The following is an 18603-nucleotide window of genomic DNA, read 5'->3' as shown; positions in this document are numbered from 1 at the left end:
TCGTATAAAAGGGCTACTACTGTGGCAAGTCCCTTCCTTGCGGTTAGCTCTTTTGGTGGAGAATGACACCGCTATATACTGGAGAAGGGTACTCCGAGCTACACTGTTGGTTTGGAGTAATTAGTGAGGGAAAGCTAGTACATCACATGGCGGCCATGTGGCCATTTGTAAAGTAATTTTTGGTAATATATCTTCTATTACGAAAAGAGAGAGAGAGAGAGAGAGAGAGAAAAGAAAGAAAGATATATCAAGCATCTACTAAAGACCCAATGGGCCTATGAGACCAAAGTGATACAATAATGCCCATGGCATATCTCATCATGGAACGGAAAATAAAAGAGAAACAAAACAAAGCTATCTCACTCGAGTGATACAAAACTGTCCACGCAATCTCATCATGGAAGAGAAAATAAAATAGAAACAAAACAAAGCTATCTCACTTGGGTGATACAAAACTGTCCCACACAATCTCATCATGGAATACCAAGAACATGGAACATGAGAGAGGCCACCAAATCAACCAACAAAATTTGCAAAGAAACGAACACACTACCACTTAAACTATAAAGTCATACCTTTTGTAGCCATGGTTGAGCCAATGATATTGCATTCCAACCCTTTGCAAAAACCCAACATCACCCATCTTCTTCCACTCTTCTTCAGTTGGAAAGGTTACATGCAATGATGATACCTTGAACTGGGAACACAAAGATATTCCATGTAAGTAAAAAGAGTAAACAAAAGCTAATCCATGTTACTATGCCACATGACAGTCCATCTTCAGTCATTGTTCAACGTAAAGCAAAAAGCAAGGGATCTTTCAACCTTCAAGTCAAGGAAGAATATGTTCTAGCATTGAACCTGTTGGAACATTTGCGTGAATCAAGAGTCCCTGGACATAACAGAGCCTCAACGTAACATTATAATAGGACAAGAATCTAGAAACAAAGTCTAAGCTTCAAGAGAAAACCCAATTCTCATCTTGAAAAGCAACTATGTTCAAAGATCAAATTCGCAAGAAATGTTTCGAGATTTTTGAGGTTTTGTTTCAACAATTTCATCTCTCACGATGAGGTGTCCAAAAGAAGTACTTTCTATAATAAAGCTTTTAGAATCACTAGAAGACACGTTTTAATGATATAAAATGGATGTAACTTACTAAGAGACTTCAAACAAAACATTCGGTCTTGTAAATCAAAAAGAAAATTCAAAGTGTTACACGATCATACTGGTTGCATATTACAAGTCGTCTAGGCGACTAGCCGAGATGGGACAAGTTAGGGTTTGGTATTCCAGGGTTACACAATGGTTCTCTCACATGGACTTCATATGGATTGCCCGCCCCCATTCCACTACAGTTTGGATGCACCACTATCACCTCTCACCCACCAAAACATTAACAGACTTATCCGAACCAACCTCTTTAGATTGGAAACCCATGTCACATGGCTGGATTGTCACATGCACCCTGTACCATGGTGCTATGTGACACACTCGCTCAGCAACTTATGTAACATCACACAGAATTAATACCTTTTTTAGGAATGTCGTATGATGTGACCCCATTGTGAGCTCCAGTTTGGGACATGCACACACAACGTAGGTTGGTCAATCTTCCAAGCCTTCGAGAGTCAACATGTGTCAGTCCTCTTACCCACTTTGAAAATTCATCATGTAGGAGCATGTAGAAGTCAGCCTAGCAATAAGTCAGTCACATAGAAGCACCATGAATAGTTTTGTATCACCCCAATGAGATAGCTATGTTTATGTTTTGTTTCTGTTTTATTTTCCATTCCATGATGAGATATGCCATGGACATTATTTTATCACTTTGGTCTCATAGGCCCATTGGGTCTTTAGTAGACGCTTAATCTATCTCTCGCTCTCTCTCTCTCTCTCTCTCTCTCTCTCTCTCTCCGCCTACATGACAAACCCCCCCAACCCAGAGCATCAAGATCCTCCACCACACAGAGATAGATCTAGGAGGTTCTCTACCAACATGGCATGCTCCCATCACAGAGGCCTGACCCTCTTTCTACCCTAAGATTGGTACTGGTTGAGGAGGGATCATAGGATAATCACCTGCTATCTAGATGTATTTTTTTCATTTTTTTCATTTTTTTCAGTTCGTCTTCCATGGCTCAATATATCCATGGTACCATTGTATTACTTTTGGTGTCATAGACCCTTGGGGTCTGTCGTAGACTTTCTTTCTTTCTTTCTCTCTCTCACACACATGCACACATTGACTTTGTTTCAACATAGGTAGTTAATTTTTTTCAGTCTTTCTTCTGTGATTCAGCATTTCCCATGGAGATATTGTACTACTTTTTTGGTCTTTCTTCCATGACTCAGTATTTCCCATGGAGATATTGTACTACTTTTTTGGTCCCACAAACAATTTGTGTCTCTTAAAGATGTTGATATTTCTTTCTTTCTCAATCACTGCAACTCAAGCAAAAGAATGCAAAATTAGCTAAAGCCAGAGCGGCTTGGGAAGAAGGCAAGTGAGCAGTCGATCATGAGGGAAGATCTCTCATTGAGGATTTTCATACATCCAAACCGAATCCAAAACAATAACCAAACCAAGATGATTGGTGATTGTACTTGATGCTTGGCATCATAGATCCACTAGTTTATTAGGAAGTTGTTTTTTCTTGAATGTTTTCTTTTGCTAGACCACAGATTTAACTATGGTTTTTGTGTTATGTATTGGATCTCATAGGTCTTTATGTTATTTAACTATGGTCTTTATGTTATGTTGTTTAACTATGGTCCTATTGGATCTCATAGGTCTTTATGTTATTTAACTACGGTCTTTATGTTATGTTGTTTAACTATGGTCCTATTGGATCTCAAAGGTCATTTTGGCAATCTCCAAATGTTATTATTATGGTCTCTGAGTCGCAGAGAACTACAGCACCATCTCCATGCACTCGATGACTTCTGCACACAGAGGGGGCTTACAGTGAACCTTGGGAAAACCAAGGCCATGATTTTCCACACCTCAAGGCCGGTTCGACGAGACAGGCCATCTTCACACTAGCAGGAGGACAGGTAGAGGTGGTAGACTCATATGTGTACCTAGGGATTACATTTACGACTCCGCCAGGAAGATTTACTATGGCGAAGGCAGCCAGGAATAGACTCACACGAGGGTATGCAGCTCTGGCCATGCTAGAGAGACAGTGTCACCAGGCACACTTCCAGGAACCCCGCACGAAGGGGTGGTTGTTTGACACGCTAGTCACCCCTGCTTTGATGTATGCTGCAACAGCATGGGCACCTGGGCTCGCCACCTCCACATGGTCTCAGATAGAGAGGCCTCAGATTCTCATGCTCTCACGGATGATCCGCAGCAAACCCTCCGTCCCACATGACATTGTCCAGACGGAGTTTGCTGCACCTCCTATGCTAGTAGAGGCCCTCTTCCAGACGATCTCCTTCATACAGAGGATCAGAGATATGCCATCAGATTGACTCTCACATAGAGCTTTTGAGACGTCCAGGCAGCTCGCAGAGAGTGGAGATAGGAGATCATGGTATTCACAAATGAGACAGTGGCTCACTCAGCATGGTCTTGACATAGATCACCTGCCACCTTTCCAGTATGATATACATGCACCACACATCCAGCACTCTCACAGTGAGAGGAATAGAGTCCTTCGGTAGGATTTATGGCAGCGATACACTCAAGAGACTTGGATTACACCCAGTCAGCCTCTACCACCGAAGATGCTATACTACAGAGATCAGTTTATGCGTATCTCAGCGGATGGATTCATAGACCTGGATACATGGATGGGTACATGCCTCACAGTGCCCGAGTGGTGATTGGCCAGCTCAGAGTGTCATCACACCAGCTTGAGATTGAGGCAGGTAGGGCAGCACAGATCCCCAGAGCAGAGAGGATATGCAGACTATGCCAGGAGGAGGTTGAGAGTGAGGAACATTATGTATGCAGATGCACAGCATTTAGTGTCATTAGAGAGAGATACACCACCATCTTCAGTGGACATCCCTCACTCCGCCAGATCATGGAGTCCGCAGACCACCGCCAGTTCTTGCTAGAGTGTCACGTGCACACCAGTCAGGTGTACAGTGACATGGCATCATTCTATGGCATCATTAGCATCATCAGACATCATCAGGTATTTTACTGGTATTTATGCAATTTAATAGGCATTTTTCAGGCATTTATGGGGCAGCCGACAGCAAGTTATGGACATGGCATCTGGCCGACAGCCCTTATGCTGGCCGACCAGCAGCATTCATGCATATATATACAGGCGCCTCTCCATTCAGCATTCCAAGCTCATCATTCAAGCATTCAGGAGTGTGTTCTCCAACGCATCTCCTCCAGGAAGCATTGGGAGCAGCATTTCCAGCTAACGCATCATCATCAGCAGCATAACCAGTAACGCATCAGCATCAGCCTTCATCTTCAGCAAAACGCAGCAGCATACAGTCCAGATTCAGCCATCACGTCTGCGTTTCATCATCCCATCAGCTGTTCCCTAAGCCTCCCTTCAGCGTTTCCTTCCAGGAGACAAGGGAAAGAGTGGACAGCAGTTCATCCCGCATTTTCAGCATATAGGCAGCATATTCAGCAGTACAGATCCATTTGGATCTCATTGTAACATCATTCATTCATCTAATATAGCTGCATTGCATTGACACCAATTTGTCTATCTCTTAAACATCATTAAGTGCAGTTAAGTCAGACTAAGGTTGTGATTACTACGGTCTTAACCTCTCACATGTCACATTGGTATCAGAGCGTTACAGGGTAACCAGCCTTAGAGCATGTTCATTCCATCAGTCATTCAGTCAGACATCATGTTAATCGCTTCCGCACAGTTAAACCCAGTTCTCAAAATCTTGCAGGCCACCCTTAGGGATTTTCCCTTAGGTCTGCATCAGTAACCCATCCATCTGCATTCTTGCACAGCATATAGGGTTGCACATGGCTTGCATAGCAGTCATCTTAGCAGTCATCTTAGCAGACATCTTAGCAGTCAGTCTTGCATACATGTTGGCCATGAACTCTCAGGGAAGAATGACATCCATCATCAAAGGAGAACATAAGTTTTGGCTTCAACTGGCAGCAGCAGGGGGTTTCTCTTCCACAGAAGACGGAAGTTTGCTCCAACATCGCCTCAGGAGGTTCAGAGCTTCAGATACGACGGAGATGGTAGGTGAAAGGTTTCCACAGGCAGGTCAGGGGTGACTCAGGTATTTGCCATTCAGTTCCCGCAGTACATAGAGTCTTGGCTCAAAGGATTTCTCTCCTGCAGACGGCCTCAGTCCCAGCAGAAGACAGAAGGGGGCAGTGGTTCGGAGGAGAAGGATCGCAGAAGAGTCGCAGGTTGCCAGGTATCCACCCAGCAACAGTTTAGCAGCGGGGAATGTCACGTGCACACCAGTCAGGTGTACAGTGACATGGCATCATTCTATGGCATCATTAGCATCATCAGACATCATCAGGTATTTTACTGGTATTTATGCAATTTAATAGGCATTTTTCAGGCATTTATGGGGCAGCCGACAGCAAGTTATGGACATGGCATCTGGCCGACAGCCCTTATGCTGGCCGACCAGCAGCATTCATGCATATATATACAGGCGCCTCTCCATTCAGCATTCCAAGCTCATCATTCAAGCATTCAGCAGTGTGTTCTCCAACGCATCTCCTCCAGGAAGCATTGGGAGCAGCATTTCCAGCTAACGCATCATCATCAGCAGCATAACCAGTAACGCATCAGCATCAGCCTTCATCTTCAGCAAAACGCAGCAGCATACAGTCTAGATTCAGCCATCACGTCTGCGTTTCATCATCCCATCAGCTGTTCCCTAAGCCTCCCTTCAGCGTTTCCTTCCAGGAGACAAGGGAAAGAGTGGACAGCAGTTCATCCCGCATTTTCAGCATATAGGCAGCATATTCAGCAGTACAGATCCATTTGGATCTCATTGTAACATCATTCATTCATCTAATATAGCTGCATTGCATTGACACCAATTTGTCTATCTCTTAAACATCATTAAGTGCAGTAAGTCAGACTAAGGTTGTGATTACTACGGTCTTAACCTCTCACATGTCACATAGAGACAGCGCCACAAAGAGACACTGCTACGGACTCATACCACAGGGAGAGGTGGGCCACAGCTCCAGCTCACTGATTTCTTCCAGAGATCTATCCCAGTGCCTATTCTAACGCAGGAGGGGGTTACACTTCAGCGCGCTGCGGACCTCCAAGCCAAACAGAGACCGAGAGCACTAGGCTACCAGACTCCCAGACTACATCAGAGGGAGATCACAGAGATACGGGCTCGACATCAGCACCATATCCCAGGAGCGGCTAGCTCACTTACACTCACACTCGGAGATCATGCTCCGAGGTATTTTTGCCTCGCCATCGCCTATGTATCACATACTACACCCCCATTATGGTACTGGTTGGAGCTAGACAGATCTCCATTGCATTCTTGTATACCCTGCGCATATAGGTTGCATACTGAGCCTCTAGCAGTAGTGCTCCATCCATCACACCCCCCCACTAGCTCAGTACTTTCATAGTTTACTTCATGTTCATTTTGTCCTTTTTTTTCTGGACATCCAGAAGACATTGACAGTTGTACATTGATTTGTCTCATAGGTTGAGTTCGGCCTCTAGTAGACGTTAATACAGCTTTCTTTCTTTCTTTCGTTCTTTCTCTCTCTCATTCACACATGCCCAGGAGGGAGATCAACGCACCAAAAAGAAAATAGGAAAAGTGGGCTAAAAGCATTCCAGCATAAAAATGAAAGTATAAAAAAAAAGACATAAAAACAGACATAGAGGAAGAATACATGAACAGTAAGAATACATGAGCAGTGAAAAATGGAACATAATTCAACACCCACTAGAAAAATTATGGAGAGGAAAAAAACACACAAGGTATGATAAAACCTTACTTGGTGTGCAAGCTCTTGCATTGATCTTAGGAGACCATCGGCAACATCATCCTTAAGTGGGCAGTTGCGAAGAAGTATCCTAGGTCCTGTGACTGGGGTGAAAGGAACACAGCTCTGTAGCTTTGGATAGTAGGATCCCCCAAAATGATAATAAGCATTTGCCCAAGAGTGATCAAACACATACTCTCCATAGGAGTGGCTGCAAGTATTGATGACAAAGCATTAGTTGGTCACAAGAACACACAAGCACAACACTGATTTGTTTGTAAACATAAACAGATACACAAAGAAACATGCATGCTACATTGAACTTAGTCAGCAGTACGCAGAAAACAAGCTACGTGGGGATATAGTACTACAAGCAACCTCATGAAAATGCTTGTATTACAAGCCACATCGTGCTTTTTTATCAAAAACTGACCAACCCCAATAGGCTCCCACTGGAATGATGGAGTATTCCTAGCCATTGTTTTCTTAAATGGGCAATGTTTCCCATCCATAACCAGCTTGTCCTCAAATTATGGGCATGCCTGTAAGCATCCTTGTATGGCTGTCCATTGAAATGGAGAGATTCTAGCCATAGTTTTAAAATGTACGAGCAATCTTGCCTGTCCGTACCCGCCCGTCCTAGAAATATGGGCATGTATGTGAGCAACCTAAGCCCTTCCTTGAGCAAGTGCCAGCAAGCAGGCAGCAGAACAATTTTTTTAAAAAATGCAGTGTTATAAATAGAATGTTACACGACCAGAAAGGTCCTTCCTAATTTCTACACTGAGTCTTGCTGTGAAGACTGAGGATTGCTTGAAGTAGAGAGGTCTGATATTAAGCAAGAAGAAAGACATTGACCTTTTAAGATAGAGAGGTACAACCCCCAGAATGCTACCAGCTTCATCTCTTGCAACCAAATGTTGAGGAGACCAACCTTTTTCCTGCACCTCAAAACGCTATTAACATGATGTCCTAAACACACTAGTCTGCAAAGGTGTGATGGGAGGGGTGGAGGTCTTACTGGCATGGCAGAAAAACTATCTTCGAGACTTGATAAGAATGCATGCATCAAAAATGGATTCAGTGAATCGGCCCCTGAGGATTCTATGGCACATATGTCCCAATCTTCGGAAGGGATCGATGACATAGATGACACCACAGAAACAGTGATTGAAGACATAGCCGCATCTGCTTTCTCTCCCTCCTGTGGACAACACATTGTAACTTAAAACAACTTGGGTTTATGTTATTCTCAAATCACTGGAACATAACACATGAGAATGAGTGTCACAACTAAGCTTCACAAATTTATTCAATGGGCACCTCAGCACTTGGTTGTGTATGTTGCTCCGCTGAGAGAGCAAAGTTGCCATGTGAAAGGCAAGGCACATGTTTGCCTCTATCATCCCGTCCCCACACAATCGCGCGAACAGCTCTTGTAAATGCTTTCTTCTTTGACCTCCACTCTGCTGCCAAGAAATTCTTGGAAGGCCCATGCAGAAAAGTAAGAAGTTATTTTATCATAAAAGTTCTTGCTTATGGGATATAATGAGCTACTTGATAAGCACAGCTTCCATCTTCTCCAATGTCCTCCCACCCCATGCACACACAGAAATGAATGACTTTTGAAGCTTGTTAATGCTCGAGTGGACCAAGCATGTAACAGGGCTTTGAGACAAGTCATGAATAACCAATTATGTGAAGAGAACAAAAGAGAACGTGGCTCTTAACACTTGCAATGCAGCTGCGATTGATAATTTCTTTAATCACCAGATGGATGAAAGCGTAACCAGGATCAACCTTATCTAAAACTACGCAGAAAGAACAAAGGATCAGTCACAAAACATTTAAGATCCTTAAAAGGCCCCGTGTGGGATAATATTATATGATGAAAAAGGGAATTCTTTTACGTTAGGGTTCCTTGGCTGCCTTTATGGTCTTCAAATGTATTGTAAAAGTAAGTTTTGTCAACTTTCAAATTTGCAAACAACCTATTTCAATGCAAGGTGAAAATGCAGAGATTAGGGTATGAAATGTGCAGACTACAAGAAAAAACAAAAATTGCATGAAACCCATCCCAATGAAAACGCGAATTCTTACTTGCGGGCAAGTCTGGTGAAGGAGGTGATGGGACAAGTGGAGCTGCAGCTGCGCCATGGCTGTGGCGGGCCGTGTGGTCGCCATAGCTGCAGCTGCGAAGAAGAGCCTCTCTCACCACAAACTTGGGAAGATCACTCCGTGCCACGTCAGCACTTTTTTTAAAAGTGGTGGACCCACCATGCCATGTGTTTTTTTTTTTTGGCTAGTTGGAAATTTGAAAGCAGAGGGATCGTCTAGCAAGGTTTATTGTTGAGCCCTTTTAAAAAAGGGAACCTTTTTAAGGGTGCATCAAACCAATCTTGAGGACATTACCATGCTTTTTCTACTTCTTGGAAGTGGAAGTGTGGATTTTCTCCTACTTGTTTGCCAACCTATTCACACTAGAAGCCCTCCACAACCTTCCATACCCCACTTGCTGCACCTTTTTGTGATTGGTTGGGTGAGAAAGGGGGAGATGTCCATTGTGTTTGTGTTTGAGAGGTCTGAAATGGTTTTTTCCTTGAGGTGGCATTTTCGGAGGGTGTGTGAACAAGAGAGGCGGACTTCTTTGATTGGTTGTGCAGGCGAGAGACACCCTCCCAACGCCCTATTCTAAACCCTACCTAAAGAAGGACGTGTGAAATTCTAGTTGAAAAATGGAACCTTACTAAAAGCAAAAAAAATCCCTTCAAAGAGGAGGGAAAAAAGAAGTAAACTTTCACATGAAAGGCACTTGCATGATTTTTATGATATTTGAAATTTATACTAGCCTTGTATTCCAACTTCAAGCTTTAGAATATTTTTCAACATTTTTGTTTCATGAATTTGGTCATTGTTTAGATTATTTACATTGGAAAATGATTGTTTTTTTTAAGAGCTATGGATAGTTCTTGCTTAAATCTTATCCGCAACTTTAAAGAGGCTTGTATTTATGTTTCCTCAAAAAACTATGAAGGGTTTTTTTTTTCCAAATATTTTCCTCAAAAAGTAACTTTTGCTCATCTATACAAGGGCAAAGTTAAATAATTTACTCTTCTTCAAAAGGTGGCCAACTTTCCAACATCCCTTCTTAGAAAAGAATAGACCCCACTTTCAAAAATTAACACTCTTTAGAAGGAAAGGCCTTTGATGGTGGTAGGAGATGGTTTGTGATCATGTGGACATGCAAGATTCCCACATAATTGATAATGGGCGATGAAGTTTTATCTCTCAATCAAGGCAAAAAAACTTTACAAATGTGCATCCCAGTTGGCCATCTCAAGGATTGGCATGGAATCATGCACTTCCAATTGTAAATGCCCCCTAAAATGATTATATACACAAATTGCCTCACCCCAAGAATGGAAGCCCCATTCCATAGGTTGCACTTGGCATGTAATGACCTCATGAGCGAGCCAATGCCTGATGCTAGAGGGTGATTATGTCAAGAGTGGCATAAATAAGCCCCCCTCCCCCCAACATGGTTTTCAAGGTGCTTTAATTAAAAATCTCAAGCACTTAGTTTAATAAAACTCCTTTTTGGCAACCCAATATTGCCTAATGCTAGAGGTTGATTATGTCAACAGTGGCATAAACAAGCCCCTTCCCCCCTACATGAGTTTCAAGGTGCTTTAATTAAAAATCCTCAAGCCCTTAGTTTAATAAATCTACTTTTTTGGCAACCCAATATTTCTTGACGTGTGACCCTCCATGCATACTATCTATCTATAGTTTCGATGTGTTCTCTCTCTCTCTCTCTCTCTCTCTCTCTCTCTCTCTCTCTCTCTCTCTCTCTCTCTCTCTCTCTCTCTCTCTCTTGCTTCTACTTTTCTCTTGCTAAGCTCAGCAATTTACTGTTGAAACTCTCAAGGTAGAAGACATGTCGATCGCTTGATCAAGGTGTAGAGCCAACATTGAAGCACAAGGAGGAGACCACACACTTATGATCATAGGGTAGAAGACATGGTGGCCTCTCTTGAGATCAAGGTGCAAAGGCAACATTGAAGCACAAGGAGGAGACCACACACTTGTGATCACAGGGTAGAAGACATGGTGGTCTCTCTTGAGATCAAGGTACAGAGGTAACATTGAAAGCACAAGAAGGAGACCACATCTTTGTGATCATACGTATGAGGAGAGAGTTTGTCATCACAGGTATGAGTGAGAGTTGGGCATGAAGGAAAGGCAAAGAAGGGGTTGGGTGTTGTAGGCATATGAAGCCTACAACACTATATATGTCGGAGAGGAACACTATATATGTCGTTGTATTGTCTACTATGAGATCCGAGGGGGACGTACCATTGCCTATTCTGTGAAGGCTTTGGACCTTTCCGTCGCATCATGGACTTTGAGGACCAAAGGTGCTTAGGGCTCTTCATACTTGAGCTTAGACGCCACAGAGAGAGCCTATTGAGGGATAAGAGGGCAGTGGGAGCATAGCCGCCTAGACAAAGAGCCCTCATAAATTTTTTCAAAGCTAGCACTGTAACCCCACCAGCCTCTACTCCCCCATCTACAGGCCTACCTCGCAAACCACCCTCCAGAGGAGTCACCTGACAGAGCCATTGCCATCTGTAGAGCGAGATGCCCACGACCACGAGGATTGCGACCACAACTCCCTCACCATCGGCAGTAGATTCGAGCCATCATTGCCCACCACCGAAGGAGTTTACCACGAGACGATTCAGCGGTGACAGTTCAGCTTTCAGCTCTTAGCTCTTTTAGGATGTTACCAGATTTGTTATGATGAGACATCATCATCATCAGTTGTACCTTGTTTTGGTCTCATGGGCCATTTCGGCCTTTAGGAGAATATCTCTCTCTCTCTCTCTCTCTCTCTCTCTCTCTCTCTCTCCTTTTCTCTTGCTAAGCTCAGCAATTTACTGTTGAAACTCTCAAGATAGAAGACATGTCGATCGCTTGATCAAGGTGTAGAGCCAACATTGAAGCACAAGGAGGAGACCATACACTTGTGATCATAGGGTAGAAGACATGGTGGCCTTTCTTGAGATCAAGGTGCAAAGGCAACATTGAAGCACAAGGAGGAGACCACACACTTGTGAGATGATGATCACAGGGTGGTAGAAGACATGGTGGTCTCTCTTGAGATCAAGGTGTAGACGTAACATTGAAAGCACAAGAAGGAGAACACATCTTTGTGATCACTCACAGGTATGAGGAGAGAGTTTGTTGTCACAGGTATGAGTGAGAGTTGGGCATGAAGGAAAGGCAAAGAAGGGGTTGGGTTTTGTAGGCATATGAAGCCTACAACACTATATATGTCGGAGGAACACTATATATGTCGTTGTACTGTCTACTATGAGATCCGAGGGAGGTACCACTGCTTGTTTCGTGAAGGCTTTGGACCTTTGCGTGTCGGATCATGGACTTTGAGGACCAAAGGTGCTTAGGGCTCTTAATACTTGAGCTTAGACGCCACAGAGAGAGCCTATTGAGGGACACGAGGGCAGTGGGACCAGAGCCGCCTAGACAGAGAGCCCTCACAAAGTTTTTCAGAGCTATCACTGTAACCCCGCTAGCCTCTACTCCCGCATCTACAGGCCTCCTTGGTAGACCACCCTCCAGAGGAGTCACCCTGGACAGAGCCATTGCCATCTATAGAGCGAGACGCCCACAACCACGAGGATCGTGTCCATGACTCCCTCACCACATCGGCAGATTCAAGCCATCATTTCCTGCCACCGGAGGAGTTTAGCGACGTTTCAACGGTTTAGCTTTCAGCTCTTAGCTCTCTTAGGATGTTACTATTTTCATTTTTTATTTTAGATTTGTTATGATGATGAGACATCATCATCATCAGTTGTACCTTGTTTTGGTCTCATGGGCCATTTCAGCCTTTAGGAGATGTTAATATCTCTCTCTTCTCTCTCTCTCTCTCTCTCTCTCTCTCTACTTTTCTCTTGCTAAGCTCAACAATTTACTATTGAAACTCTCAAGATAGAAGACATATCGATCGCTTAATCAAGGTGTAGAGCTAACATTGAAGCACAAGAAGGAGACCACACACTTGTGATCATAGGGTAGAAGACATGGTGGCCTCTCTTGAGATCAAGGTGCAAAGGCAACATTAAAGCACAAGGAGGAGACCACACACTTGTGATCACAGTGTAGAAGACATGGTGGTCTCTCTTGAGATCAAGGTGCAGAGATAACATTGAAAGCACAAGAAGGAGACCACATCTTTGTGATCATAGGTATGAGGAGAGAGTTTGTCATCATAGGTATGAGTGAGAGTTGGGCATGAAGGAAAGGCAAAGAAGGGGTTGGGTGTTGTAGGCATATGAAACCTACAACACTATATATGTCGGAGGAACACTATATATGTCATTGTATTGTCTACTATGAGATCCGAGGGAGGTACCACTGCTTGTTTCGTGAAGGCTTTGGACCTTTGCGTGTCGGATCATGGACTTTGAGGACCAAAGGTGCTTAGGGCTCTTAATACTTGAGCTTAGACGCCACAGAGAGAGCCTATTGAGGGACACGAGGGCAGTGGGACCAGAGCCGCCTAGACAGAGAGCCCTCACAAAGTTTTTCAGAGCTATCACTGTAACCCCGCTAGCCTCTACTCCCGCATCTACAGGCCTCCTTGGTAGACCACCCTCCAGAGGAGTCACCCTGGACAGAGCCATTGCCATATGTAGAGCGAGACGCCCACAACCACGAGGATCGCGTCCACGACTCCCTCACCATTGGCAGATTCGAGCCATCATTGCCTACCACATCGGAGGAGTTTACCAATGATTCAGTGGTTCAGCTTTCAGCTCTTAGCTCTCTTAGGATGTTACTATTTTCATTCTTTCTTTCAAATTTGTTATGATGAGACATCATCTCATGACCAGTTGTACCTTGTTTTGGTCTCATGGGCCATTTCGACCTTTAGGAGACGTTAATATATCTTTATCTCTCTCTCTCTCTCTCTCTACTTTTCTCTTTCTAAGCTCAGCAATTTACTGTTGAAACTCTCAAGGTAAAAGACATGTCGATTGCTTGATCAAGGTGTAGAGCCAACATTGAAGCACAAGGAGGAGACCACACACTTGTGATCATAGGGTAGAAGACATAGTGGCCTCTCTTGAGATCCAGGTGCAAAGCAACATTAAAGCACAAGGAGGAGACCACACACTTGTGATCACAGGGTAGAAGACATGGTGGTCTCTCTTGAGAGGTAACATTAAAAGCACAAGAAGGAGACCACATCTTTGTGATCATAGGTATGAGGAGAGAGTTTATCGTCATAGGTATGAGTGAGAGTTGGGCATGAAGGAAAGGCAAAGAAGGGGTTGGGTCTTGTAGGCATATGAAGCCAACATCAAGATAGGGATGGGATTAATTTAAAATTTCTTCACCTTCTTTCATATCTTATTCTCAAACATTGTAAGTTATTTTAAATTTTCCAAAAGCCTTAGCCTTATCATTCAAAACATAAAACCATATCTTCATTGTAGTTGTTGTAGGTGTTAATTAGTGGTATAAAGTAGGAAGAATCACCTACATTTGTGGTTGATATCTTAGCTAAGTATGTATAACTTAAAGAGGAGATTGTGCTATAATAGCAGCTGGCCTCTTGTGAAAATGTTTGTCAATGATCCTTTCCCATCACACAAGTTTCACGTGTATTTGGCATTTTGAGATATACTTGTAAGTGCTTTTGAAAGTCCTTCCCTTTGAGAAAATGCTTAATGTGTTCTTTGTTTTTCCATTTGGAAGTCCTTCCCTTTGAGCAATTCTTGTGTTCTTTGCTACTCCATTTTACTTGTAGTGAATAAACAGTGGTCTTTGTCTTGTGATCTCACACTCCTTACATTGTACTCATTTTACTCCATTTTTCTCGTAGTGAATAAACAGTGGTCTTTGTCTCGTGATCTGACATTCCTTACATTAAGCTATGAATTTCATGTTCTCTCTCTCTCTCTCTCTCTCTCTCTCTCTCTCTCTCTCTCTCTCTCCATTAATTTGAAACTTCTTCAAGTTCTTTCATATCTTATTCTCAAACATTGTAAGCTATATTTTAAAATTTCCAGAAGCCTCAACCTTATTATTCAGAACATAAACCCATATCTTCTTGTTGTAGTTGTTTATTAGTGGTATAAAGTTGGAAGAACCACCTAGATTTGTGGTTGGTATCTATCCACAAAGCTAAGTATGTATAACTTAAAGAGGAGATTGTTCTCTATATCTAGCCTCTTGTGGAAATGTATGTCAATGATCCTTTTCCATCACACAAGTTTCATATAAATTTGGCATCTTTAGAGATACTCGTAAGTTTCACATGCATTTGGCATCTCTAAATCCCACGTTTCAACATCTCTTTCAAAACTACAAAGCTTAAGTGTTTAAATCTCTCATGCCACACCTTCCTTATTTATGCCCATATTTTCACCAAAAGCTAAAAGTTCATCGAGGTTTCTATTCTTGGTTTTTCTTTAAATGACACTAACACTACCATCTAAGATGATTGTACCATCTTAATCAGAGTTATATGCAGATTATGTGTGCATATACTAGGAGGCTAACCTATATTAGGCTTGTGAGCATGGGAACAAGCTCTAGTGGAGCATGGGTTAGGACTAACCTTAAGGGTTAAGGTTAGGGTAAGGTATCCAAGGGTCACACATGGGAAATGGAGAGTCAAGAGTCACTTGAGGGCCCTCCTATATAATAGGGGCATGGGGCACACTCAAGGCAGGCTTGGGGGCTTGGAGGCTTAGACTATGGTCTCTTGTGTAGAGGTCCATATCTACTCACCTACCATTTCACACTATAGCTACATGCTATTGGATTGGAGTTATACCTCTTGATGGTATGGGACATCAAGGTAGAGGTATGATGTATTTCATTTATAATTCATGTGTGCATCCCTTGGGCTCGGGGGTGGTTGGGTGGATGAGTTTATGCCTGATTTATGCATATTTATGCATAACAATTATCTAGAGAGATCTTAGGGTTTTAACAGTGGTATCAGAGCAATCTCTAGTTAATTGTTGTTGATTTTTTTAAGTAAATTTTATTATTTACTAATAAAAAGGTTATTTTGTTGATTTGTGTTAATGATTTGCACATGGATCGTCGATATGGTGATTGGAACGCGTGTTACTACTATTCAATGGACGAATCGACGTTGCGGGGGAATTCTGTGAGTTTAATGCTATTTTTTCCTATTTTTTATGGTTTAAAATAAGCATTAATGGATTTGTTTACAAAAATTCCACATAATTTATTGTGGATATTTTTGGTAAAATGGATTCCCTAAATTTCTAGAAATTTTAAGGAATTTTTCCTAATTTTAAATGAATTTTTTGAGCATTTTTATGGCTAAAAATGTATTTTTTATACATTTTTGCGGATTTTCCCATGGGTATGTGATGAAATTTCTATCAATTTTCTACTAAAATGCAGTAGGGGACAGCATGTTGATGCATGAAATGCTCTCCCGTGTGTGTGGGACCCTCTCCGCCTCTCAATTCTGATTTTTTCTTCTTTTTTTCGTGTGAATTTCTTTTAAAAGGGATTTTCTTAATTAAACATTAATCATAATTAATGTTCAATTATGCTTAAGTAAAAGTTTAATTAAAAACCTTAATCAAATGATTAATTAAGGTTAAGCTCTCTATTAACAGAGAGATAGAAGGAGTGGGAATTGAGTGGAGAAGATGGAGAGGAGAGAAGGAGTGGAGAAGATGGAGAGGAGAGATGGAGATGGAGTGGAGATGGAGAGGAGAGAAAACTCTCCTTCACTTTTTCTATGCACAAGCGGGAGAGGGGGGGGCTATGCAACAGCCGCCAGGGGAAAAAAACGCCCCCCCCCTAAAAAATCAAAACCCAATAAGCTTAAAAATCTTATTAAATTTGTTTTTAAAAAAAGAAAATAATTTTTTAATTTAAAAAATGAGTTTTTTTATTTAAAAAAAAGCTTTTGAATTTTTTCAAAAAAAGCTTGAAAAAAAAGCCTAGAAAAATAGAGAAAATTTTGACATTTGGGAAAAAAAAAACTCAAGAAATTTTTGAAACTTTTTCTCTTAAAACTTTTTTTGGCTTTTCATCTTCAGGAAAACCTTTGGCTTTCCGCTTTCCTGAAACCTTTTGCTTTCCGAATTCTGGGAAATCTTTTGACCTTCCGTATTCCATAAACTTTTGACCTTTCACATTTTGACTTTTTTGTCTTTTCATTTTCCCGAAACTTTTGGCTTTTCGTATTCCGGGAAAACCATTGGAATTCTGAAATTTTTTCACCGTCATGCGTTTGGGGTAAATTAAAAATTTTAAAAAATTCCTAAAAATTAGTGAAAAATTAGATAAAGGTTATTTTAAATTTTGGGAAAATGTGGGGTTGGTGTTTGGCATGTGGTGTGTCTAGTTGGGTGCTCGTGACCATTCAAATTCTTTTAAAAATATATTGTTTGACCCAAAAAAAAATAAAAAATCCATTAAAATTAAAAAATTTCATTGGATTTGAGAATTGTCGAGCGGAATTGGAAATTTCGTGAATGATGGGATTCTCAGGAAAAATTAAGAATATTCTAGAAATTATTTTTAGAAATCCTAAAAATTGGTATTTTAAAAATATCAATGGTATTTTGGCAAATTAAATTGCTATTTTTTTTGGAAAAAAATATAGGTTTGGAATGCCATAAGATAGGTTTGGTGGAATTCAAAATAATCATATTTTGAGGCCCTAAAAAATGAGGAAAAAATTATGATAATTTTTTTTCTCGAGAATTTAATATTTTTGAGAGTCATTTAATGTTGAAGTACGTTTTCTCGTGCTGACATTAGATAGATGTGGGTTATTCGCATATTATTAATATGATTGTACCTCGTATTAGTAGTTATTTATGTTTGGATTAATTCTAAACGATGTTTTCATAATTTTTTACCATTGTTTAGCCATTCTTTTTGGACATGTTCCTTAATTTCTTTTGATAGCTATAATCTGCATTCAAAGTGTGTTTCACCTTTAACACTTTTCCATGATAATTTATTTTGCATTTATTTAAGTGTGGTTTGTGCTTAATTTCTTAAGCCTAAGATAAATTCTCTCATGGGTCAGTTGATTGGTTTATTTTGGTGGATTTTATTGGATGTTTTCCAAGTTTTATATGGACTCATCAGGTTCTGTCTAGATCACTTGTGTCTAGGGGTTTTTTAATGAGTGCTACACGCATGTGTTTCACTTTCTTACTTTGGAGTTTTGCTTGAACGACACAATATTCATATACTCTGGATTGATGAGTTGGCTACCAATTTTAATGCTTCTTTTGGCATAATTAATGTCCATTAGATGGTATACATAGATTTTTATGATCAACTATGGTTTTTATGGATTCGAGGAGCTTTTATGCTTTTATCCATGGTTTTATAAGGATTTTTTGATCTTTTGGAAAAATTTTATGTGCTTTGAAGGTAGCATTTGACTTCGTTTTTTGCACTTAATTTTGGAGTATATTGCTTGTACTCTTTGTACATATTCCAACTCGGATACCTAGTTGCTTATGTATCTAGGTGAGTTATTTTTTCTACCCTAGCTTTATTATGTTTATTGGGTAGTTATCATTAGAAAGGTGCCAATAATTCAATTTCTT

General features: G+C 41.3%; 1 protein-coding gene across 1 annotated transcript in view; it reads right to left on the bottom strand.

Moving 5' to 3' along the window:
• The window catches only part of LOC147634356 (acyl-CoA), an 85698-nt gene extending 76498 nt beyond the window's left edge, over window positions 1–9200 (bottom strand). The window contains exons 1-6 of the mRNA XM_086805498.1: window positions 9044–9200; window positions 8267–8425; window positions 7965–8147; window positions 7802–7884; window positions 6956–7154; window positions 576–697 (exon numbers count right to left, since the gene is read on the bottom strand). Coding sequence (XP_086661624.1) covers window positions 576–697; window positions 6956–7154; window positions 7802–7884; window positions 7965–8147; window positions 8267–8425; window positions 9044–9127 — 830 coding nt within the window. The 5' untranslated portion in view covers window positions 9128–9200. The remainder of the gene's footprint in view (window positions 1–575; window positions 698–6955; window positions 7155–7801; window positions 7885–7964; window positions 8148–8266; window positions 8426–9043) is intronic.
• Between the last annotated feature and the right edge of the window lie 9403 nt (window positions 9201–18603).

Source organism: Cibotium barometz, chromosome 11 (genome assembly GCF_041138505.1).
Source record: "Cibotium barometz isolate CiBa-2024 chromosome 11, ASM4113850v1, whole genome shotgun sequence".
In the NCBI taxonomy this organism is placed as follows: domain Eukaryota; kingdom Viridiplantae; phylum Streptophyta; class Polypodiopsida; order Cyatheales; family Cibotiaceae; genus Cibotium; species Cibotium barometz.
Note: the sequence above shows the minus strand (reverse complement) of the source record. Positions and strands in the feature narration are given on the sequence as shown.